At 52.2% G+C, this 24,494-nt stretch overlaps 1 protein-coding gene across 3 annotated transcripts; it reads right to left on the bottom strand.

Moving 5' to 3' along the window:
• Nucleotides 1-11,188: 11,188 nt before the first annotated feature.
• On the bottom strand, nt 11,189-20,645 carry LOC107150270 (plasma serine protease inhibitor). 3 transcript variants are annotated; one of them, XM_048799276.1, is made up of 5 exons: nt 20,622-20,645; nt 14,676-15,363; nt 13,143-13,413; nt 12,651-12,798; nt 11,189-12,157 (listed from the first exon to the last, which is right to left on the bottom strand). In XM_048799276.1, the coding sequence occupies exons 2-5, from the start codon at nt 15,289-15,291 to the stop codon at nt 11,972-11,974; spliced, it is 1,221 nt and encodes a 406-aa protein (XP_048655233.1). In that variant the 5' UTR covers nt 15,292-15,363; nt 20,622-20,645; the 3' UTR covers nt 11,189-11,971. The 3 variants fall into 3 exon arrangements, with proteins under 3 accessions (XP_048655233.1, XP_015350747.1, XP_015350752.1); XM_015495261.2 differs by lacking the exon at nt 20,622-20,645 and adding an exon at nt 20,192-20,333; XM_015495266.2 differs by lacking the exon at nt 20,622-20,645 and adding an exon at nt 19,529-19,847.
• Between the last annotated feature and the right edge of the window lie 3,849 nt (nt 20,646-24,494).

Genomic DNA, 24,494 nt, shown 5'->3' with positions numbered 1-24,494 from the left:
TTTCATAAATGGCTCCACAATGTTTGGCTGTGGATTTTGACAGCCACCAGGGTGCTTAAGGAGACGGGGAGTAGCTAGCCAGTGGGTGAGCACCTTTTTCAAGGTTTTAATAGAACAAGTTTCCTTGACTCAACCTGTGGGGTGATGGGGCAGGTGCTGGAGGTCCTCGATTTCTGTATTCCAGATGGGTCCTTCGTAACTGCCCCCAATCTGAGAATGTGTTTACTAACAATTTCTTTGTGTTTTAGGATAGTGGCAAGGTCTGAGATCAGAAAAGGTCTCTGTATAGAATCTTGTAAGGACAGGGTTGGAGAAAGACTCTACCCTACCCTATAAGCCTAAAAGTGAAAGTGCCAAGATACATGGTAAAGCAGAATACAAGAGGGGTCCAAAGTCAGATGTCTAACTAGGGTGTGGGGTGGGGGGTGGGGGTAAATTTTTTTAAATGGCGCCATGAGTGTGGCCCTCCTTGTGCCCTCAGTAGCACGCCTGCCTCGGTTATTCTTCCCGGCTGGATGTTCAGGGCTAAGCAGGACCCTTTCTTAGCCAAAAGTGAACCTCCTTCTCTTCCTTTCTTTTCTGTTCCTATTCAGGTCCATCAGGGCCCCTCCGGGGTTACTCTTAGGGACTTTGTAAGGAACATCCTGGCTCCTTTAGTCTTTCCCCCTTTCCTGGTCTTTCCGTCTGCCAGGATGGTTCGGGATCTTACTGACTCCGTGGCTTCCCTTGGGAGCGTTAGGGACATCCCATCTCCAGTGAACCTCCTCTTTGCAGAATTGACAATCGGTTGGCTCTTAGTCTCAGGGAGTCTTTGCAAGCCCCCTGATTGGCATTCTGGGTGACTTGTCAGAATTGCAGGGCCCTTAGAGGATTCCCACTGCTCCCTGAGTCCTAGGAGACCTTGGATGCTGAGGGCCAAAATATTAGCTATTTTTTTTTGCATCCTTTTATTTCTTGATTTTGGCCTTCAAATTTCAGCTGATGAACAGTGAGAAGGCTACTCCTGCCTGTCCTTTTTAATGAACAGGGGTTAATATCTGTCCTGTAGGTGATGACTGTTATATCAAAATATTGCTTATGTTCTGTTATAAGTTCTACTTCTGCAAAATATTAACAGTCAACAGTTACAAAGTTGTAAGGAAAATACAAAGGAAAATTATTAAGAATTCAGTTTATATAAAATTTTAAATGAAGAAACACACACACACATACGTACCTTTTACCAATAGGTTACTTCATCTGTTAATAAATATTGAATGATATACATAAAATTTGCTATTTTTATATTTTTGTTATTTTTATATTTTTTGTCTTTTTAAATTGATTTCATTTTTTTAAAAACACGACATCAGGATGCATTACACATATAGAGCACAGTTTTTCATATCTTTGTATATAAAGTATGTTCACACCAATTGATCTCTTCATACATGTACTTTGTGATTTTTTGCATTACAATTCTTATTACACATATATGCCACAATTTTTCATATCTCTGTTTGTATATAAAATATGTTGACACCCAATTCGTGTCTTCATACATGTACTTTGGATAATGATGTCCATCACATCCACCATCCTTGCTAATCCCCTGCCTCCTCCTTTTTCCTCCCACCCCTGTTCCCTATCTAGAATTCATCTATTCCTCCCATGCTCCCCCTCCCTACCCCACTATGAGTCAGTCTCCTTATATCAGAGAAAACATTCGGCATTTTTTTTTTTGTCTTATAAATAAATGAAATGTCTTGAAAATAAAGTAGAGCATACTTTTTCCTGATGTATTTCCTAGGTGATCCATGCCCAATCCTTTAATTATCAGAGTGTCAAGGTTTTGAAAGACAAGTGTTGAGCATATTCAATTATCTTTGATCAAAGATGATGGCCAGAATATAACCAAGAACACATAAATGTGAGCCTGAAAAAGGCTATTGTTACTAACATGTTAGTTGGGAGGATACCAATTTGGTAAAGTGTTTCCTTCAACTTGCATGTCAGCAGGCTTTTGTATTTGGGGAATACAGATACATTTTAACACAAGAAGTCAGTAATAATTAGCGGTTACAGGACATGGCTAGGTAGGAAATTATAATGATGTTGCTCTCCCTTTAACAGCTTTATGCAGGTAAATAATGCTGGCAAAAATTAAAGAGTAGCTTTAAATATCTTATAAGTTTAATACCTAGTGCCAATTACCACAGATAGACTTATAGCCTCATGTATAAGTGCATCTCATATATACAGTAAGAAAACACCTATTTAAAGCAAATAGATGTAAATTGGGTTTTAAATGGCAGAGTTTTTTTTTTTTAATCTAAATGGTACTAAATACAAATGACAGAAATTCCAAAAGTTCCACTGTTTGTTTTATATGCTTATATGAAACATGCAGATACAATGTAAATTGTATAAAAGAGTAGTTCTTGGTTACCTTGCATGCCTTAAACTTATATAACTTTAACACTACAAAATTATGCATAATATTTAGAAAAAGCTCAGGCAAAGCTCATAATATTTAGACACAGCATATTTAGCTCTCAGGTATATACACATCTCTAATCTCAGATATGTTGGGTCTCAAGTACACTATAGTAACCATAATCATAGTTGTTTATTTTTTTTAGAGTTATAAAGTGTTCATTAAAACATAGACACTTAAATAAGCCCTGACTTTGATAAGAGAATTTCCTGAGTAATTAAAAACATAAATAGACAGCAAATGCAAGAGTTGATTTCGATAAAACACAAAAATCTTTGTTCATTAAGTCAGTTTTTCCTTCATAAATGTTACTAAGAGCAGAAACTTTTAAACATAGAGAATTAATTCTGGCTTTACATAAATGTCTTAAATTTTTACCTTAGAAAGTCACTCAAATAATCTTTCAAATTATATTCAATTAATCATACATAACTGTACTAATATTCATCCTTCATAGGCATTCTATAACTACCTAATCACTAGATAATTTGTTTACATCCTTATGTTTCTTGTCCTTTCTTTTCCCCATCTTTGAGCAATCTAGATATTTTATTTTAGGACAAAAATCTTACTTTACCGTATGAAATTCTTTCTTTTACCAAAGTATTTCCTTCTCCTTTCAACTTTCCTCACCTAAACTATTCCCATACCTATAACTCTCATGAGTTTTTATTTAGTGGTTTTCTTTTGCTTTAGCATTTTTTAAAACTGACAATTTGAAACAATCCTTATAAAATTCTTGAATTTAGACAAAATTACTTTTTTTTTTTTTGGTGCCAGGAATTGAACCCAGCAGTGCTTAATAATTGAGCCACATTCCCAGCCTATTTTTTTATTTTTTATTTTGAGACAGGGTCTTGCTAAGTTGCTTAGGGACTGGCCAAGTTGCTGAGGCTGGCTTTGAAATTTTGATCCTCCTGCCTTAGCCTCCCAAGCTGCTAGGATTACATGGATTAGAGATGGTGTGAGAAAGCAGGCTGGCCTCAGGACAGCGTGTGCCGCAGCTGACACCGTTCCCTCCTTCACTCCACAGAGGCCCAGGGTCACTGATGGAGGTCATTGCCGGTGCCCTGGTTTTTATGCTGAGGGGCTCACTGAAGCCTAACAAACACCAGTGGAGGCCGGTTTGATTCCTCTCCTTTACACACCAGACGGAGGAGACCTTGGCACAGAGAGGTAAAGCGAGTTCCCAAGGCCACGTCACCATCAGCGCTGAGGGAGCTGGGATTCTGAAGCAGGCCAGCTGCGGGGGGTCCACCCTCTCCCTCTCAGGCCAACAGCACTCCTCTCCCAGCTGACCGGTGTCCAGACTGGCCTTGGGGACACAGTGACCTCAGAAGAGAGGAGTCACCTGCTGCGGTCCTCCAGCGGTGGCGGCCTGAGGAAGAATCCTGGGATTTGGGTCAGAAAGCAGGGGCTTGGGCCGGGCAGCATGGATGAGGAATCAAGCCTCTCTCCTCTCAAGACACTGGGAGCCTCTGAGTGGCCGGATGAGAGGTCCCGCCAGGGTTTTAAGTGGAGATCCAGGTCCCACTTTTTACCTGGGTTTCCGCAGCTCCTTCCACGCCTCTCACCCTCTGGTAACCAGGGTTCTGACGGAGGATCTTGATGCAGGCATGGCCCTGAGCCACCCAGAGCACGCCTGAACAGAAACCCCTCCGTTCCCAGGGTCCTCATCCCAGAAAAGTGCTGCTTCTTCCCTGGCAGCCAGCAACCCGGGCAGCACCCTCCTCCTCCAATCTCCGGGTGAAGCGGGCAGACACCCTTCCTCCACTTACCCTCTGCTGCACACGCCCATTCCCAACCACTCTCACTGTCCCGCTGCAATGACCCTAGGCTGTCCCACACTTCCACGCCTGCCCCGCCAGCTGGTTTTCTACACGGTCACCAGAATATCTTCAAGAATACGAGGACTTTGCATCATTCGCTGGTTTCAAGCCTTCAGCAGGCCTCCTGAGACCCAGAGACCCAAGCCTCCATCCTCCCCCTTCCACCAGCCCCCAGCTCCTCCCACTCCCACTGGAGGTGATCTGGCCCCACCCACTGCTGCCTCTGGTAGTCCCACAATGCTCCCTAGACCTGAGCTCTTCCAGGGGGAAATATGGAGAGGGCTCGAATCCCAGGGGAAATTGCTGCAGAAAGGCATCTTTGATACCACAGGCGGGTCATAGTCCCAGGGGGTGTCAACTTGCCCTGGTTGAGTTAGCAACTCTGCTGCAGCCCACAGAACCTCAGGGAAGGTTCTGTCTCGGGCTTCCACCTCCCAGTCCTGCGTGAGTAAGGCTTTGTTATACTTCTGGCTGTATGTCACAGAGCAGGAGGCCTCCCAGGGTCTGCTCCTGGTTTTCCAGGCCTGGTTCCCACACCCACTGTGGTGAGCGGTCTTTGCATGTGGTCAGGGACTCCCCCACATCTCTGCAGAGAACTGCTGGCTTCTGGCCATAGAGGCGGCCACCTCCTGCTCATTGCTGTACCCTCAGACAGAGTTGCCTGATTTGACAAACAAAAACACCACTAACTTCTCAGGACAGACTTGCAGTAAAATTTTTTCCTTATATGAAGTTCACACTTCTCTGGGTCCCATGAATGGTCAACTCACCTGTGGACAGTGCCTGTGAGAGGTGGTCCTAGGCTTAAGGACCAGGAGCCCCTAGGCACTATCTTGGGGACTTTCAGAGTGGAAAACATCAGTGTGGTTGGGAGCACAGGGGAGTCACTTGGATTTGTGATTGTTACATGGCAGGTGCCCTGGTAGTGGCTTAAGAAGCAAGGACTCTGAGGCCTGCACAACCGAGGGGTGCAAGGGTCATTGTGGACACGGAGGTGGGTGGGTGGTACTGCAGGGAGCAGAAAGTCAGGAATCCCCAGTGTTAGGGTGTCAGGGTGGCATGGTGAGCTGATTGAAGAACTCTGCCTCTCAGGAATGAAAGCAGTAGAGAGAAAAACCCTGTGTGTGTCCCCGTTCCAAGGGGAGCCTAAAGGCCCTCATCTCAACTCTTATTCCTGGGTGGGCCAGAAAAACACATTGGAAAAACAAGCTTTCCTCCACAACCTTCGGAAGGTCACCGCCTGTTCCCTTGCCTACCTCCTCTAAGCCTTCAAACAACCACAGGATCCAGACATCCTTCCAATGGATTTGGGCCACAATCCAGATAATCTTAAATGTCAATTCTAAATGCTGAAATCCCAAAAGATCAAAATCCCCAAAGATCAAAGTCCCTAAAGTCTGAAATCCCAAAAGATCAAAATTCCCAAAACATATTCTAGAAAAAAAAATGATTTTAAGATTAAGTTAAAATTAAAAAATGATTTTAACTTACTGAGGCCTTAAGCAATTTAGCAAGACTCTGGGGACATGGCTCAGTGGTTAAGTACTCCTGGGTTCAATCCCTGGTACCCAAACAAACAAGCCTTTTGGGGACATGTATTTACATTTTGAAAGGGCATTTATTTGAGAAAAACAATAACAACAAAGTACCCAACAGAATGCTCCCAAGGCCACTTTGAACAGTAAAACAGACAATCACAGCATATATCTTTGCATAAACCTCAGGAATATTGTCAATAGCCACAGGCTGTAACAGTTATGAGCAGGTCATATTCAAAAAGAAATAGGTGAAGAGTGTTAGGTGCAGGACAGGCTGAGTAAGTTGTCTGCAGGGCTTGCCAAACAAAGTTAGCTGCAGGATGACCTGGCCTCTCAAACCCTGCATCTGGTTCTTAATCACCTGTTTGCTTCAAGCCCAAACGCCCAAGCCCCCGCTCAAGGCTGAGAGCTTCGCCCCCTGCTGAAGGCTGAACACTCAACCCCCTGCTCAAGGCCGAGCACTTAACCCCCTTGTGTGCCAACAAGGCAGCTTGCAGACCCAGAGACCCCATTAGATTTGGGCTATAAAAACTCCCTTCTGCCAGGCCCCTCTCTTTCTTCTCTCTTGCTCTCTCTGTCTCCTTTGCGCGCGTGTTCTCTTCTCTCTCTCTCTCTGTCTCCTCTTTCTCTCTGTTCTCCTCTGTTGCACTGCTGCAATAAAGATCTCTTGGTTGCTCTGAGTGTTGTGGTCACTTTTCTTTCAAAGAGTGAATTGCATAAATACTTATCACTGTGGTTGGTAAAGGTGTACACTTAGTTGTTTTTTTTGGGGGGGGGCAATACTAGGGATTGAACCAATGGGTGCTGTATTTCTGAGCTACATCCGCAGACTCTTTAGTTTTATTTTGAGATGGTGTTTCTAAATTACCCAGCTGGCCTCAGACTTGCAATTGTCCTGCCTCAGCCTCCTGAGTAGCTGGGATTACAGGTGAGTACACCCACAGTGTCCACCCAGCTGGATAACTGGTCATCTGGAATACTGCAAGGGATAGCTGATGTTTTGAAGAGATGGATCAAAACCTGCAATGGGCCACCTCTGCAAATAGTTGCCCCAGGAGCCCACCAGTTGGAGGAACATGTGGCCAACAGACTCATTTCAATTGTCCCTTTCCAGATTTCCGTTTTCCCCTGCCCTCTTATAATAGCCTCCATTTCTCAAGGGGGATTGTGGGTTTTCTGGGATTTCTGCTTTCATAATATCCACACTCAAGATTTTAATCTTTCAGGATTGTGATGCTTGAAATTTTGATCTTTAGGAATCATAGACTTTAGAAATTTTGAATCGGGAAGATCGAGGTGTTAGGGATTGTCTTTTGGGATCATGATTGGCACAGTCACCTTGGTGCCCCCTTATTTCCTCCTACACGATCTTGGGGAGGTAGGGGGTGGTCAGTGCTGTGGAGTGACCACAGGAAGCCGGAGAGGGCCAGTGATGTCACCTGCTTACCGTGCCCAGCCCTTTGAAGGTGCCTCTTCATTAACTGAGTCAATATATACAAAGGCTCAGACAAGTGCCAGGCACCCGGACGTAGCCTTGGTATCACTGTGACTCTGCTCAGAACCCTGCCCGGTGTCCTGGTGACGGTGGAGGAGGGAGCCTCTGCTTTCTTCCCCTTCCACCACCTGCTCCAGCCACAGGCGCCCTCTTCACACCGGTGCCCACCTCTGGGACTTTGCTCACAAAGCCACACTGAGCTTCTGCCTCTTTTGCTCCTCTGTCCCCTTGGGTCTTGGCTTCAATGCCATCACCCTGGAGACACCCTGTGTGCCCTGACTCCAGAAGGCCCCAGATCCTCTCTTAGCACCCATCCTCTTCCTTACCTAGTCACCTTCTTTGGCCTTTGGGACTCTCGACCCCACTGCTCTTCCCTTTCTGGATTTTTTTGGTTTTTCTTCTGGAACATTGTATTTTTTTTAAAAATGTTTTTTTTTTTTTTTTTAACTTGAGACACTTTGGGATTTACAGAAAAGTCGTGGAAACCGTACGGAGGGCTCCAGCTTTGCTTCTCCCCTAACATAAGCAGCCAGTGGAACCGCAGCGGATTTGTCAACACCTGGAAGCGAACCTTGGAGAGCCCAGCCTTAGCAGGACGCCACCCACTGCCCGTTCACGACTCCCACGCTGTACTTGGTCACAGGTCTCCTTAGTCTCCTTAGGTCCCCGGTGGTCCTCAGGATCTCCTTTCTGTTCCTGAATTAGTACTTTGCAGATGGCTGGTGGCATCTTTTTGAACGTCCCTTTGCTTGGGTATGACCGCTGTTTTCCATGATGGACTGAGGCACGGGTTTGGGGAAAGATGCCACTGATCCCTGGCTCCTCACACGGTGTCAGGGACAGGAGATGTCAATACGGCTCGTTGCTGGTGACACCACTTCCATCCCTCAGCCAAGGTGGATCCTACTAGTTCTCTGCTGTCACTGGACTGTCCCCCACTTCCCGTGCCATGCTCTGAGGTGTGTGTCACCCTCTGCAGCCCTCCCCCTCCTCAACACACATGCAATGAATTCTATTTTTCTGCTTTTTTAAAAAAAGTATTTTTTAATTTGCTCTTGCTCCATGTTAGAATATCAGCTCCCCAAGGATAGGGATTTTAGGGTTTTGGAAATTTAAAATTTTCCTCCAGCACTTGGAACAGTGCCAGGCACACAGTGGACACTCGGTAACTATCTGAGGACAAATGAGTCGCTCTCATCACAGTTTGTGACTAATCTATTTGCTTCCCTGGTTATTGCCAGGTCCATGGCTGCTGGGCTTACCCTTGCACCAGCTCCAGGGTAGACCCCTAGTGGCACCCACAGGTAGCCTTTGATTAATGAGCTCAACAAGCCTGGAAATGGGGTACTGGCTGGCATGGCTCATCACTGGGGTGGGAAGTGTTTACCCTGGAGACCAAAGTCACCGTCTCACCCAGGTCTCTGTGGGGACAGATGGTGGAACCAGTTCTGGTCTTCAGCACAGTGTGGTTCCTCTGCATCAGGTTACACTCCCGAGAGGTGGCCCCAGAGTCCCCGTGGATAGAGAGGGGAATAATGTGTACTTTCCAAAGGGTGAGCTCCACAAGGAGCATCAGGAACTTGAAAGGTGAGGTGGCCTATGGGTTGAATGGTGTCCCCCTCAAAACTCACATGCTAATGTCCTGACCCCCAATATCTCAGAATGTGACAATTGGAAATTGGACCTTTAAAGAAATGATGGAGTTAAAATAAGGTCATTAGGTGGATCTAGCCCAATATAGCTAGTGTCTTGATAAGAAGAGAAAATTTAGGGCTGGGGATGTGGCTCAAGTGGTAGCGCGCTCGCCTGGCATGCATGCGGCCCAGGTTCGATCCTCAGCACCACATACAAACAAAGATGTTGTGTCCGCCGAAAACTAAAAAATAAATATTAAAAAATTCTCTCTCTCTCTTTAAAAAATAAATAGAATAAATTATTTAAAAAAAAAAGAAGAGAAAATTTAGACACAGACACTCACAGAGGGAAGACACAGGGACATGGTGCCTCCAAGCCAACAGGAGAGGAAGCCAATCCTGCTGGCATCTTGGTCTTGGGCTAGTAGCCTCCAGAACTGTGAGCAAGCCAATTTCTGTTGCTTAAGCCACCCTGACTGTGGCTCTTTGTTATGACAGCCTTAGGAAGCCAGTACCATGGCAAAGAACGAGGGTCCTGAGGGGAAAGGTCAGGCCTGTATGAACAGGGACCCTACAGGACATTACCTTAGTTTACCCAATGGCAGAGGTCAGTCCTCAGAAGGGGCTGGTGGAGCCTTGGAGAGGGTGTGAGCGCCCCCTAGAGGGGGAGTGGAGGCATTGGCTGAGCTGCAGATGGAAGAAGGGGTGCAGGAGACTCAGGATGTGCAATGAACCCCAAGGTAAAGTGATAGCAATGAAAGAAATAGTGGTGGACCCTGTATCCAGGGTCCTTGTCCCTGAACCACCAACATGGTCCCCTCCTTCCTCCTCGTCCCCCTTCACACTTCCAACACTGGTCCAGAGAGTCTCCATGATTTTCCCGCACACCACAGCTCGCCCACATCATGCTCTGCCCCAGACATTCCATTGGCCTGCAGGTCTCCTACATGTTCCCAAGCCTTCTACTCACTCTTCAAGACCAGCTCTGTCTCCCTTCTGCAAAACCTTTCCTGGCTCCTTAAAAGTTTATCTCTCTCTCTCTCTGAGCTGCTATATCATTCTGTGCACCCCAGGACCGTGTGATGATTGAGCTAAATGGAGGACCCTGACAGCAGTGCTTTGGTGTGTGACAGGCAGCAGAGGCTCAGTGCACCAGACACCACCCCAGACTCCCCACGGCTCCTGCTTTGGGCCTGTTTGCCCAGTGAACTTTGGACGGCACTGGACCATGTCCTTATCCATGACACATGGGCAGGGCCCCCCCTCTGACCTTGGACAGGCTGGGTAAACAGGGGGAGAAATATTTGCCAAGAGAGACTAGACATTATGCAAGGGAAAGGCACACAGGGGCAGGGTGACCCCATGAGGAGGTCCAGTCCTGGCCAGCTGCCCTGAGCTCTAGGCATAAACACAAACAAGAGGTCTGGGTCTGATTGCAGCCACACACCCTGCCATGGTCAACCGGTGGGCCACCTGGGATCTCGGAGTCTGGCCCTCACTGTCACTAGCTATTTTCCCCTATAAAATGAGGACAATGACAAATCTTGGTGGGTTGTCAGGGAATGAATGAGATCACGCATGCAAAGAATCTGGCACAGGCTGGCACACAGCAGGTGCTCAGTTCTATGGAGGATTGTCAAAACCCAGGCTTCTGGCCTTGGTACCTCCCGTGGGTGCCAGCTTTAATACAGTCCAGGCCCTGAGGTCACAGCAGTGGGCACAGCCTCAAGGAAATCAGGATAAGAACATGCACGTCGGGTGGGCAGGGGCTCTGGGGGCAGCTAACTTGGGGACAGTAAGAGGCCGAGTGAGGAAGATGCACTCACGTGCTCACCCTTCAATTCTGGTGTCTGGTCCCCTTCATTTGACAGTGAAGGGAGCTTGTTGACTTGGGAAAGGCAGAAAAGGAGCTTTCCTGGGCCACTCACGGGACTTCCCCTTGTCTCATCATCTCTCCTCCACGGCGGAGCATGGGACTGAGCCGGTGGCTCTGGGGACATCCAGTCATCTGGGCTCTGTACCTGGGTATACCACCCAGCCTCACCAAGACTCACCTCCCGTCTTTAAACTGGGGATGAAGGTGGCACCTTGCCTTGGGGGTGCCGTGAGGAGTGAATGGGAGCATGCAGGCAAGTGCCCAGCACCAAGTCTAGAGCATGGCAAGTTGTCGGTGTCGCTGTTCCTAGAGCTGCCGCCACAAAGACAATGAGGCCCAGTATTTGAAAAATGCTTTATTATTATTGCTGACATAAAATTCACAAGGTTAGTCGTCAGGGTCTGCAGCCGCTCCTCTCCCCTTTGCAATAGACCTCAGTTCTGTCTTTCCCAGCCAGGCCCATGAAAGGATAACTATTCACCGGTTAGTACAATCCTGCATTGGGACATTTCCACCCTGGCCTCTGTTTTACCTAACACTCAAATGTGCTGAAATCAACCAAGGCTGACATGGGACAGTCCAACCTTTTAAATATTTCAAGGGTCCTTTATTGGGATCCTTTCACTGGAGACATGAGGATCCTGAAGTCCAGAGGGGGCCAGTGTGAATCCACTGTCACACAGCTGGTTAAAGCAGGGTGGGTAGCCCCATCCAGATGGGGGACAAAACTTAAAAATTTGCCTCCTGGTGTCTCTCAGCAACCGGAACTGTCTTCCAAATGTGTTTGTACCACTGATCTGAGCATCAGTGGCCTGAACTCTGGGCCTGTCTGGGGTACTAATGTTGTGGGAGCTTGGATGAGTCAACTGGCCTTTCTAAGCTTCAGTGCCAATCTCTACTGATGGATAGCAAGGACAAGACCAAATGTTCTCCAGGTTTCTCCAAGCACCCATGTCTTGCAATTGTGTAAGAAGTAATCACCAGTATATTGATCTTATTATTATTTGTGATATACCAATAGTCAGCTAAACCTATGTTAATCACCAGCTACTAGCAGATAGATGGGCCATGCTCACCCCTGTCTCCCACTGTGGAGCCTGTGAATTCCAGGAGAAAACTGCCCTCAGGGTTGGGTCACTTTGCCAAAGAAGAGGAAGTTCGTGTTTTCCATGATGGCCAGCAGAAAGGGTTTGTTGAACACAACCCTCTGAGAGCTCAGTCGGGCCGACCTGAACATGAAGACTGTCCCTGTGGCTGCAGCTGCTTTGGTTCCTGACTCGTCCACCTCCACCACGGCGCGGTGCACCATCTGCAGGGAGACAGCAGGCATTATCCGGCCACCCAGGGCTGGGAGAAGGGTTCGCGGGAAATGGCAAAGCCACCTACGGCTCCAACACAGGCGTCTGTGCACCTGAGCCTGGGAGAGGGAGGAAGTGGAACATCTGAACAGCCACTGTGCCAGCCGCTGTGCCCAGAGGAGACTGCACGTGTGTCAAGTCACTGAATCCTCGTGACACCTCACAGTGAGGTGTGACTTCCCCGTTTGACAGACGAGAGAGAGGAGGCTCAGAGTCTCAGGTATTTGCTGGAGCTCACACAGCTAGGAAGGGAAGGGGCTTGCACAGGATTCTGAGTTTTGACCAGTTATTACTGCACTCCATTCCCCCAGGCACGATGGCTTCCTATGGCAAGGAGCAAGAAGCCCAAAGTAACATCTTTGTGGAAAAGAGGAGGGGGTGGGGCGATCTCAGGGCAGGGCAGGCCATTCCTGAAGGCGGTGGCTCGGGGACTTCTGGACTCACCTCGGACACCTGGATGTTGGAGTGGTTGGTGAGGCCGCTCAGGTCGGCCTGGGAGGTGAAGATTTGGCTGATCCCTATCTTGGGCAGGATTTTCTCCAGCTGATAGGAGCCCTCGATGGAGAACTTGGGAAGGTAAAGGTCCAGCTGCCTAGAGAAAGAAAAGAGCCGTCCTCAGCCCGAACCGGGGCTCCCTGAGCTTGTGTTCCAGGCACGCCCCTCAGCTTCTTGGGCTTCTCTGCCCTTCATCTCAGACAGACCTCCCCTGGGTCTGGACTTGGACTTGGGCTGCCCCACTCTGGCACCTCCCCAGGGAACCCAGCTTCCTGCCCGGGTCCCTCCAGCTGGCCTAGGACTTTGCTGGGTGACTTTGGGTTTGGAAGGAGCTCCAAAGCTGGGTGGGTCCTTCCCACCACCACTGTGTGGTCCTGGGGGCCAAGGATGTCCCTGGGCTCGGGCAGGGTCAGGCCAGCCCTGGAGTGGTCTGAAGAGTACCTCTTGGTGAGCAAGTGAAGCCACTTCCCCAGCCTTTTCCCGGTCAGGCCATTCTCCACCTGCACCATCTTGCCCTCGCTGGGGAGGATGAGAAGGGCAGTGGCGTTGCCTTCGTAGGGGACCCCCACCACCTCGCAGGAGAGGTTGCGGTCCAGGAAGTAGTAATATTGATCCTCACGGTTCATCATGGACACCTTCACGGTGGTGTCCCAGTTCACGTGGAAATCTTGCTCTTTGGTGTTTTCGGGGCTGAAGCCTGTCTCCCACTTAGCTAAAGATGGGGGGCGACAGGGAGGGAAGAGAACTGGGTAAGGACGAGGCATTCTGTGCTGCAAAGGAAGAGTGGATTCAGGAAGCAGAGTCGCAGAGCGTCTCCTTGTATAGAGCCTTCACTGTAGTGCAGCAGAACCTGCACCCTGGACTATGAAGGCAGGTCCCTTTATAACCCTAGGGTATGTCTCCACTTGTCATGGTGCCTCTCCTTCCATATTTGAAAAACAAGAAGGTTGGCTTTCATGTCTTTGGAAGCCCTTTGATTTTCTGATGCCTGAGGTGCTCCCTGACGTCTAGGGGAGGTGCTCTGTGTTTTACTCTTTTCCTGATGTTGCATTTTGATCTGGGTTTTGCACAGAGGTGTAAGGGGTCCTGGAAGGACATGATCATCCCTGTTGGGAGGCCTTCCCTGGGCTCCTTCTCTGGCTGCTTCCCATGGGCACTGCTAATCAAGGATGGCAAATGAGCGCTTCTGACTTCTTAATAGTTCTCAAGGTGGGCCCTGCCCCAGAACCAATGCTTAGCTTATTTCACAGTTGCTATAAGGGGACCAGTCCTGGACTGAGGGACAAGAAACTCAGAATCCAAGCCTGGTATTCCTTGCTCTGAATTTGTTCCCTCTCCCCACATCCATTTGTTGAAACCCTAGACCCCAAGGTGATGGTGCCAGGAGGCAGGGCCTCTGTGAGGCCGTTAGGTTGCCAAAGCAGAGTCCTCGTAAGTGAGGTCAGTGCCGTTGTGGGAGGGACCCAGGGACCCACGCGCCCCTCCCGCTGTGTGAATGTGCTAGCTGTGGGGATCCTGGCTTCGGCAGACACTGAGTCGAAGCTCCATCTCAGGCTTTCTGTTCTCTAAAAATGTGAGAAATAAAGTTCTGTTGCTTATAAGCCACCCAGTGTGTGGTGTTTTGCTGTAGTAACCCAAAGGCTCTGAGACACTATTTGTGACTCTGGGGGTTGACAGTTTGATTCCACCCTCTTCTCCCCTCTTCCCCTACTCTGTCTGTCCCCCTTCCCTGCAGGTCACAGGGCTCAGCATCTGCAAAGAGGAGCAGATGAGCTGTTGGAGAGCAGGGGCGTTTTCAGGGAATCCAGGGAGATAACGGCTCTACCTCTATCAGTGGGCCAGAGGGGCTCCCGCTGGGACGAAGCACTAAAGCTGCCTCACTGGCTTCTTTAGGTGGAGGGAATTGGGTATTGTTCTGGCTAAAGCAGCAGAAAGAGAGAAAGTTCTGGTTCAAACTGGAACTTGTAACCTCACCTTTAAAGAAAATGTAATTCACCATCACTATGATGTGGGTGCTGTCGAGGTTCTGGATCAAGTCCACAATCTTGCCCTTGGTTTTCTTTGCCACATAGTCATTGATCTGCTTCTGGGCTTCTGTGGAGTCCCCAAAGTTGGTGGGGAAAATGTCCGCCTGGTACATAGTCTTCATGGCCCTCAGAAAGCCCTCCTGAACGCTCACTATAGGGTCCATGAAGAGGGCGTTGCCGAGGCTGAGCTCGAGGCCCTCTCTGGGCTGACTGAGCTCCTGCAGAAGCTTCTGGAAGGTGTTGTGGAGTTCCTCTTCTGAGCCGGGCTGCAGGCTGTGGCCCAGGCCCTCCAGGATCTGCGCCTTGGTGTTGGAGCGGGCCCCCAGGGTGAGCATGGCCAGGCTCATGGAGATGCTCAGAGGGGAGAAGAAGATGTTCTGTCCAGGGGCATTGGAAGCCAAGGCTCTGTAGAGGTCAAAGGTGAATTCCCTGGTGCTGGGGGCCACTGTGTCATGGACAGCGGGTTCCTTGATTTTCTTCTTTGTCTCACGAGAGTTGTGGCGTCGGAGGGAGGCCAGCTGAGGGCTGATCAGCGTCAGGCACAAGAGGAGGACCAGCTTCATGGCGGCTGCCGCTGTCCTGGAGGGGATGTGGGAAGGTGTTCTCAGCGAGGGCGCCGGCAGCAGTTCTTGGAGCTGTGGGCAGAGAGACAGGTGAAGCTGACGTTCTAGAGAGTTGTCACCACTCATCACCCAGCCTCCGGTTGGGTCCATGTGGCCTCAAAGAGGAGTGACCGTGCCCATGAGGTCAGGGGTGAGGGCCTGTGGAGGGCGCTATGGCTGGAGGGGCTGGACCGGGGATGTGGACATCTACGATAGGGCCAGGAAGGAGAAGGCAGAGCAAGTGCAGACCCGAGGACAGGCAGGGGCCTGCCAGCGCGGGACGCCTGGCCTCTCGTTCACATCAAGGCTCCCGTCGGTGGTGGGCATCGGGGAGGTTTCCAGGGGTGAGAAGCCTCTGACCTTCCCTGGGGTATCATGGCCCAGCGCTTGGCAAGGCTCCGGTCCCTCTGAGAGCTCAGACCAGCTCCTCCCGCTGGGCCTCTGCCCTGCTGGCTTGGCCACTGCATGTCCCCTGAGCCCGGTGGTCAGGGTATCATGGTACTGATCCGTCTGCCAGGGCTGCTACAGGCCACCTTTGTCCCTAGAGAGCCGCGTCTCCTCCTGAAAAACTCCGCACTCTTACTGTGAGCCTCCGACCTCCCCGTCTTTCATCAGCATCTGAAAAGTGCCCATAAAATTCCTGACCCTGGACACCTCACAATGTGACTGTATTTGGAGAAAGGATCTTTAAAGAGCTCATGGCATTAAAATGAAGTCACTGGAGTGTGCCCCAAGCCAACAAGACTGTGTTCTTTTTTTTTTTTTTTTAAAAAAAAGGTGAGGATAGGGAAGTCAGGACACAGACACACCAAGAGTGAAGTCCTGCAGGGTGGTCCACTGAACCTGCTCACAGGCCTTCTGTCTCTGCTCCTGTCCTCCCTCCTGCCTGCCGGGAACCTCCTGCCTGTGCCCCCCATCTGGCTGTGGCCCCAAGTCCTCCTTCTACCTCCATAGTGGTGAGGAGCCTCTCTCTGGAGCCAGCTGCCTGGTTCACCTCTCAGCCTACTAGGACTTCACACTGTGACTCTAGGTGGCCAGTGCTCCCCAAGCCCCCCTCCCCACTGTGAGTCAGGGTAGAAGCAGCACTGGCGCACGGGGTTCTGGGAGCAGAGCCTCCCAGGGAGCAAGTGCTATGCAAATATGAGGCATCTGAATGGCTTGTCTGGCCAAAGCTCCACCTGACACCTGACACCTGGCACCCCATGTCCTCAGCTGTGCCTGGAGGCAGCTCGACCAGCCCTGGGGAGCATCTACATCCTGCACACTGTTCTTGGAGAAAGTCCTTCCCTGCTAGGTTTATTCTCCAAACACCAGGTCATCAGGTCCCCTAGAGCCAGGGTGAGCAGAGACAGCCGGCCAGTCACAGGACCCAGACAAAGCCAAACCCTAAAGGAACCCAAACTGCAGCTTTGGAAACTGCTACCGAGTGGCCCACTTGGGGAGACCTTGGGACAAGAATAGGTTGGGGCATCAGGCAGACCAGGACCACAGGCCCGTCTTTGAACAAGGCTGAAGGGCTCAGGTAGGTCATCCTGACCAGCCCTCCTCTCCCATTTGCACCTGGGCTCAGAGAAGAATGTTCTGCCTGCAGAATGTCTGGCCGTGGGGAGCCAAATGCAGCAGCCTCTGCAGTCATGGGCCACGGGGTGGGGGGTGGGGGCATTGCCCACCCTCTGCTAGGTGCTCTGCTGTCATCAACTCCTTCAACCACACCCCCCCAGGGAGGTGGGCTCTCTCTACAGCTTACAGAGGGGTAATCCAAGGTCCAAGGAGGAGCCTCCTGCTGACTGGCAAGGGGTGGACTTAGACCAGTTCTGACCCTGATTGTGTCTTGGAGTCTCAGCCTCCTGCATCTTTGATCCTGGTTCAGCAACCGCTGCGATAGCCCTAATCAGCAGATAATTCAGGAACATACTCCCAAATTCTAGGCTGTTCTCCCTCCCTGTTCCCACAGTGACGGCCATCTCTGGAGGTCTGTGAGGGACAAGGTGGCTGTGTACTACTGTGTGTCCTTTAAACTAGTCTATCTATAGTACAGTGTGCCCTCTCCTGCAGATCGAGTTGCCCTAGAGAAACCATTTGGCTGAGTCCCCTGCAGATCAGCACAGAGCTGATAACCCCATGGCTGGAGCAGCCAGGAGCAGGGGACATCCTGTGTGGGCAGAGCCCTCGTGAGGCTGCTAGGCAGCTGGCCAGGCCACCCAACCCAACCCTTGCATTCTTCATCAGCAACACCAGGACTGGAAGGTGCTGTGGCCAACAGCTGCCCCCACCATGTCCCCAAACCCCTGAACACCAGAGACCTGAGAGTGAGAAGTCCCTAGGTCTCCTGGGAGAGCAAGGTCTGCTCATGGGATGGAGGGTCCCAGGTTCACTCAGGTTCCCTTGGGCCACAGGATTGGGACCCAGAAGTCTTGCTCCATTTGGGCCCACCCTTTTATTAAGGCCACTATTTATGAAGCACTACAATTACTACATAAAATATTCTCCAAAATTAAGTGTTATTAGCCCCAATCTTATAGTGAATTAACTGAGGCTTAGTGGAACAAACGTGTTCACTCCCAATGTCCCCTCTCAAGGGCTCGTCCCCGGCAACGTGGTGTGAAGAGAAGTCTCTCTGTAAGTGGAGGCCTCAGGGTGTGTTTGAGCTTCATGGTTATAAAGCCTGGGTTTCGCCATCAAGTTCCTGGGCCTCTGGTGGAAATACGTGGCTTTGACAGCCTTTTGGGTCCTCTGAGCGGGCCCAGGGAGCCTCCCTGGCCGCAGACCAGCCCTGCTATGTGCCGGGAGAGCCCGGACCCTGACATTAACATTCCTGCAGGAGGAAGAGAGGAGACCACTCAAGTTCACCTGCAATTTCAAGCTTGAGGTATGTGGCAGTGCAGGGGGAAGGGGAGGAGGCTCTGCCCTGTTTTCCACTGGTCCCCTACGATACGTGGACGTCAAATCTGCTGGCTTTCATTCCAAATTGGGCAACAAGGTCCCACCTGGTCTGGTTCCAGACTCAGCTGAGAGAAGTGTGCAGGTGAGGAGGGTCTTTCCAGCATCTGCTAATCACGAAGGGACAAGGGCGTGGATCTGACGAGGACAGCGCTTCGTCCAGACCCTGAAGACCTGGGTAGGGCTTCATGGGAGAACCAACCTTGACCTTTCTGTCTGCAGCCCATGAGCAAGGCTTGTGGATTTCTATTTCCACATAGGCCTCCGACCTCCCTGCCTCTCTCCACTCTCCCCACCACCCTAAGGGGAGACCCTGCTTCCACCTGGACCACTAGTGGCCTCCCCTCTGTGCCCGGGGGCCACTGTACACACGGCATGGGACAGAAGCTCCTTCCCTCACGGCCTTGGCCCAGCTCCCCTGGCCACAGAAGACCACTGCTGCCCACTGTATGTGGCCTGAGGATCCCTGTGTGTCCTGGCTGCGCTGGCCCCCGTCAGCCTCACCTTGACCTGCTCTGCCTGGGTCACGTGAGTCCCCAGGCCTAAAGCTTCCCTTCCAGACTCCCCCACCCCAGCAGTCTCTGTCCTGCCCTGGGCCCTCCCCCACACCACTCCCTCTTCTAGAGTTCCCTTCTGACCGTCCCCCCCAAGGCCGCTTCTGCACAGGTTCACGCTCTGCTTTCATGTCACCCTTGGTGACATTCCCCCCACGCCTGAACCTCTCCCTCCCCCTGTTATTTCCCATAATGGCTCTTCATGTTTCTCCCAGAGCTCCACCAGTTATCTGGAGGGACCCCATGTGCCACTGTGGAATAAATGAAGGAATACAAGCCTGGACCCCCCTCCTCCTCAGAGGTAGCAGATGCCCGATGGACACTGGGGTGGACACAGCCAGGCTGGGAGCTGCTGCTGGGCCCACCCCAGCTCCGGGCTCTCCAGCCATGCGACCCCAAGTAACTCCCTCCCCGTGGCTCAGCTGGGCCTTATGTTTTAACACCCTCTCTGTTGAGGTCTAACTGACCAACAGCCCTGCATCCCTAGAGAACAGGGCCGGAGCCTGGAGACCAAAGACGCCGTGTGCGTCACCTTGGTCAATGTCATGAACACGTCCTCCACCCCCAGGTGTCCCAGCCTCTTCACGCTCCACACTTCAGGCTCCAACCGATGAATGAGGACACCGGCCCAGGGAGCTGCGGCCCCTCACTGTGGCATTCCTTGCCGAGAGCCCATCCTTAGAAAACCCGAACTCCCCGCTCACCTTGCTCGGCTTGGGTTCTTTAGCAAACTTCCAAGGCTCCTGGAGCTCCCGAGCCTCCGCCCGCCCTCCTCAAGGTTGCCTCCACCAGGCGCCTTATCTAGGGAAGCAACTTTTCCTGAGGCTCTCGAGTGGACGACGTGAGGGAGCGGCCCCCATCCAGCAGACAGCTTGTCGCCACTGCCTTGGGTCAGGGTTTCTCAATCTTGTCCTGTTGACACTCAGAGCAGGAGCATTCTGTGTGTGGGGGTGGGGGTGTTGTCCTGGGCATCGCAGGGTGAGCAGAAACCTAGCGGTTGACCGGAGTGGCCCCTCCAAAGGTGACAACCACACTGATCTACGTTCCAGCCAGGTGTGGCTGGTGGGCACTGCCCCTGGGGCTGTGCCTCAGTCACACGGGCAAGGGCTGTGACTACCTCCCTCCCACCTGTGGGGACACGGAGGCTTGGCCAGCTTCAGGGTGCAGCCCAAGGTCGCGCCACTGGGAGGATTTCCCCTGCAGCTCGGGTGGCCCCCTCTTGTTCTCAGCACTGTGGAGGGCCCTTCCCGTCCCTCTGAGACTCCCGAGAGATGTTGAGCCCTCCAGACCCGATACTCTAGAGTGCCCCTGGGTCCCTCCCCGCAGCCTCAGGCCCGCGAGACCACAGCCACAGTGTCCGTACTCACTCTGTCTTGCAGCTTAGTGTGCACACAGCAGGGTGGCAGTCCTTAGGGCTCAGGACAGGGCAGAGGTCAGGCAGGACTGCAGCCCGCATATGTCACTGACCACAGCAGCCCTGTCCCCTCCCCTTTCGCCGCCCAGGTCCTGCCTATCCTACCCTAGAAGGCTTCCAGCCAACACTCTGGCCACAGGGAAGCGGCCTGCACAGAAGCTCCTACCAGGCCACCCACCCAGTGTCACCAAGCCTACTGGGGCCACCATAAACCTGGAGGGACAGTAATGTTGGGTCATCAGCTGCTGCACTCCAGAGCAGGGAAAAGTCCTCCGCTGGCCACCCTTCCCTGGCCAGGCTCCATTTCTTTGTTTTCTGCAGCCATTGCCTGTGGACCCAGGGGACTGGCTTGAGCCACCTCCCCACTAGCCTGCTATACTTACTGATCAGGGACAGTCCCCATTCTGGTGGCAATGAGAGTCTCACAATGGCTGTGATGCTGTGGTCATTGTATCCACCCAATTGCATCAACACCTCCACAGGATCAGAAGGACAGAGGAATTGTTCAAGGTCATGTACCAAATTAGGGAATGAAGGGCCCAGTGCCCAGGCTGACTTCAAGGACCCTGCTGTTTGCTCAGAAAAGGGCTGAAGCAGGGATTCCTGTGGCTCAGCTGATCTGTCCTTTTCTACCTTGAAATTTGGGCCCTCTCTGCCCCTCTCTTTGACCAGTGTTCCCAAGATGTCCATGCAGGGTGCTGGCTCAGGCCGTGATGCTTCCAGGTCTGCAGGCCTGGGGCTTCCTCTCACCATAGGGCCCTGCGTGTGACCACCACCAGGAAGGTGGGTACAGGCGGGTGTCGAGAGGGCCCAGTAAAGCAGAGGACAGGAGGCACCTGGGACATATGACCTGCATGTTCAGCCAGCCGGTCCCCACACCCTGCAAGACGTTTCCTTTCCTACACACCATGGTTCTGAGGCCAGTTAGGGCACTCTGCAGTGTTAAGAACTCGTATTCATGGGCACTTTTTAGATTTTTTTTCCTTCTTTGAAGTACTATGGATCCAAACCAGGGCCTCGAGCCTGCTAGAGGAGCGCGCCACTGCTCGGCAACCATCCCGCCCATTTTATGTTTCACACTTTTATTATTTTGAGGAAGGGTCTCATTAAATTGTCTGGGCTGGGCTTTAGCATGGAGTCCTGCTCCAGCCTCCTGAGTAGCGGGACTGCAGGGCTGGCCGTGTGGACACTTTAAACCAGAGTCAAGTTCCTCCCGGAGCCCTGTGGGTTCTCTCTCTTTCTCGGCAGCCCTGGGAGCCCTGACCTCAGGCTCACTGTGGAGAGAGCAGGCCCCACCAGGTGACCTGTGCACAGCGCCCTCCATGCTCCAACCTGTGTGTGACACCTGCTACGACCAGAGGGACTTTCCAGGTGTGATTAGGGTAAAGATCTAGGAATGGGGAGAGTGTCATGGTCACCCAGGTGGGTCCTAAACGTAATCACTGGGTCTTTAGAGAAAGAGATGCAGGAGGTGGAGTTAGAAGCAGGTGGTGTGGTGACGAGGGCAGGGGGAGGAACCAGGGGTCACGGAGGTCTCTCTCTAAGTAGTGAGGAAGCTTTTGGAAATTGAAGAAGAAGAGGACCCTCCCCTGGAACCTCTAGAAGGAAGCGTCCCTGCCCAAATCTGGACTGTGGCCCAGCGAGATCTACTTTGGCCTCCCAGCAATAAGAGGATAAATGTCCTGTGTAATCCTCTGCCTTTGTGACATTTGGTCACACTAGCAACAGGGAGCGAGAAGGAGTCCAGACAGTTCCCAGCTGAAACTGCTTTGGGAAAGAGGGGGCCATGCAGCACCCTGGGGCGCTGCTCACGCTGTGACCGTCCAAGGCTGAGCGATGCCACGGGTACGATTTTCCAAGCCAACCTCTGAAGGAATACCGTGGGAAACTGGGAGCAACCTGTGGTAACCCAGAACTCCCCACGGCCCCTCAGAAAGGGCCTGAGAAAATGGGGCTGAGGGCGGGTCAATTTTGAAGGGGGGGTTGGGTGTCTCAGGGCTCAGCACACCGGGGCTGCCTAACCCAGCATCCCACTGGGCAGCTTAGATCACAGAAAGAAGTTTCTCTGCGGTTCTGGAGGCTGGACCCTCACAACCTCCTTTGCCCCTCGTACCTCCTAAGGGCTTCTCCAAATCCTGTCACCTGGAGATTAGGGCTCACACGAACTTTGGGAGGACACGGTTCCATCCACAGCACCTAGGGACAGTGAATAGGGAGGGCCAGTGGCCAGGATGTAGGAGGGCCAGTGGCCAGGATGGGCTCCTAGAGCCTGGGGAGGGCTGGCAGTGGAAGGGTCCTTGGGAGCAGAGCCAAGGAGCGTGGGTGGCCTTTGCCGTTCTGCTCAGTCGGAGGAGGCTGGCTCTGCTTGCCCTCTGCTCCCCGTACTGGCCTGGGCCCACTCTGGCCTTGGAGGGTTGAGGAGCCCAGGAGCTTGGGGGGCCCTTCCTGCTATGAACTGGACACTAGTCTTGGTCCTAGTAGGGGACCACTCAGCCCACTTTGCTTGGGACTGAGGAATTTCCCAGGATGTGGGACAATCAGCACTAAACCAGGCCACGACCCTGTCAAGCCAGGAGGGGTGGACCCCCGGTTTCCTGGTTCTTGGCTAATTTGGGATGTGGCTTGGCCAAGCTCCTGATCTAGCCATAGTCCCTGTCTCGTCTTCTCACACTGAGGGGCTGACCTTCCTGTCTGCAGCATCTGCTCTGATCCTGCTGTGGGCCCCTGCCTGTCACCTGCCTGCCTGCCTGGGTCAGTACCCCTGGCCCTTCCTACTAATCCTTCCTTCTTTCCTGCCTCTCATCCTCCCTTCCGTCCATCCTCTGTCCTTCAAAACCTCCATCTGATCCAGTATTTGCTGAGTGCTGACCATGTTCCAGAAGTTACCCTGGATTCCAGAAGATGTTGATCTAAAGAGGCAAATGAGAGCACGGAGCCCGACGCTCTAACCAGCACCACAGCGACCCCGGGAGGAAGGCCCTTCTCACGGGCTGGAGAGGGCAATGGGGACCCCCAGGCGGTGGCACTGGGCTTCAGGCTGGCAGCTGCAGGAGTCGGGGCAGCAGCACCAGAAGTGCAGAGCCAGCTGGGAGGAGGGGGTGAGAGGATCCCAGAGAAGCGGGGCCACCTCAGGAGCAGAGGCCTGGGAGTCCTGCTGGCCAGAGGCAGGTTAGACTTTACCCACACACCAGAGAAGGAGGCAGGGGTGACGGCTCTTTGGCTGGCATTTGCTTGAGAGGACCCAGGGGAAGTGCTGGGCTCCTCTAGGTGGGAGAGCCTGGCCTGGACCTGCAGATAGTGGCAGATGTAAGGAGGAGGCCTGAGGAGGGGGGAGCGTGGGCGCTGTGAGCGGAGGGCAGGCAGCCTTGGGGGCTCATGAGTCCAGCTTTGGGCCTGGTGAACATGGGCTGTGGTACCTGCTGGTAGAGGGGTGGGTGGGCAGCAGGTGAGTGGGTGTGGAGGAGGTGTGGGAGGCAGGAGTGGAGGTGGGGACAAGGGTGAAGGGAGAGATGAAGAGGACCAGAGAGGGGACCAGGGAGGGAACTGTGGGCCCTGGCAAAGGCCCTGCGTAGAGGAAGGAGGGCTCACCGATGGACAGAGATGCAGGGGAAGGAGCGGCTGACTCCAAGGAAGGAGGCAGGAGGCCACGGTCAGGGTCGGATACAGCAGGATCTTTAGTCAGGAACTGAGGAGTCAGGGTCCCCAGAGGCCACAGGGTGGGCTCAGTGGGCAGGAGGGCGCAGCTGCCTTCCTTCACAGCTGAGGCTGAGGCACAGAGAAGAACCAAGTGCCACACCCAGTGTCCTGTGCTGAATCTGCCCCCTCTTATGTGGAAGTCCCAGCTCCCAGGACCTCAGAAGGTGTGGGGTCCCTGGGGGATAGGGTTAGTTAAGATGGTCATGGTGGAGCAGGGTGGGCCCCTGACCCCATATGCCTCTGTTATTTTTATTTTTATTTTTTTTAGAGAGAGAGAGAGAGAGAGAGAGAGAGAGAGAGAGAGAGAATTTTTAATATTTATTTTTTAGTTCTCGGCGGACACAGCATCCCCGTTTGTATGTGGTGCTGAGGATCGAACCCGGGCCACACGCATGCCAGGCGAGCGCGCTACCGCTTGAGCCACATCCCCAGCCCAACCTCTGTTATTTTTAAATAGGAAAATTTGAGCCGAGGGAGATAAGTTAAAATAAGGTAAGAGTGGGGATGGAGGAGCCCGTGCAGATGCTGGCAGGGCCTGATTGCCAGCGACCCTGGGAGCT

Source organism: Marmota marmota, unplaced genomic scaffold (assembly GCF_001458135.2).
Source record: "Marmota marmota marmota unplaced genomic scaffold, marMar, whole genome shotgun sequence".
Taxonomy (NCBI): Eukaryota; Metazoa; Chordata; class Mammalia; order Rodentia; family Sciuridae; genus Marmota; species Marmota marmota.
Note: the sequence above shows the minus strand (reverse complement) of the source record. Positions and strands in the feature narration are given on the sequence as shown.

Bases quoted from the DNA above. Each gene is read 5' to 3' on its own strand.
- LOC107150270 (XM_048799276.1), bottom strand. From the start codon at position 15,291: ATGAAGCTGGTCCTCCTCTTGTGCCTGACGCTGATCAGCCCTCAGCTG. The intron at 13,414-14,675 runs GTGAGGTTACAA...CCCCATCTTTAG, and splicing joins GAATTACATTTTCTTTAAAG to CTAAGTGGGAGACAGGCTTC. The intron at 12,158-12,650 runs GTGAGTCCAGAA...GTCTCCCTGCAG, and splicing joins CCAACATCCAGGTGTCCGAG to ATGGTGCACCGCGCCGTGGT.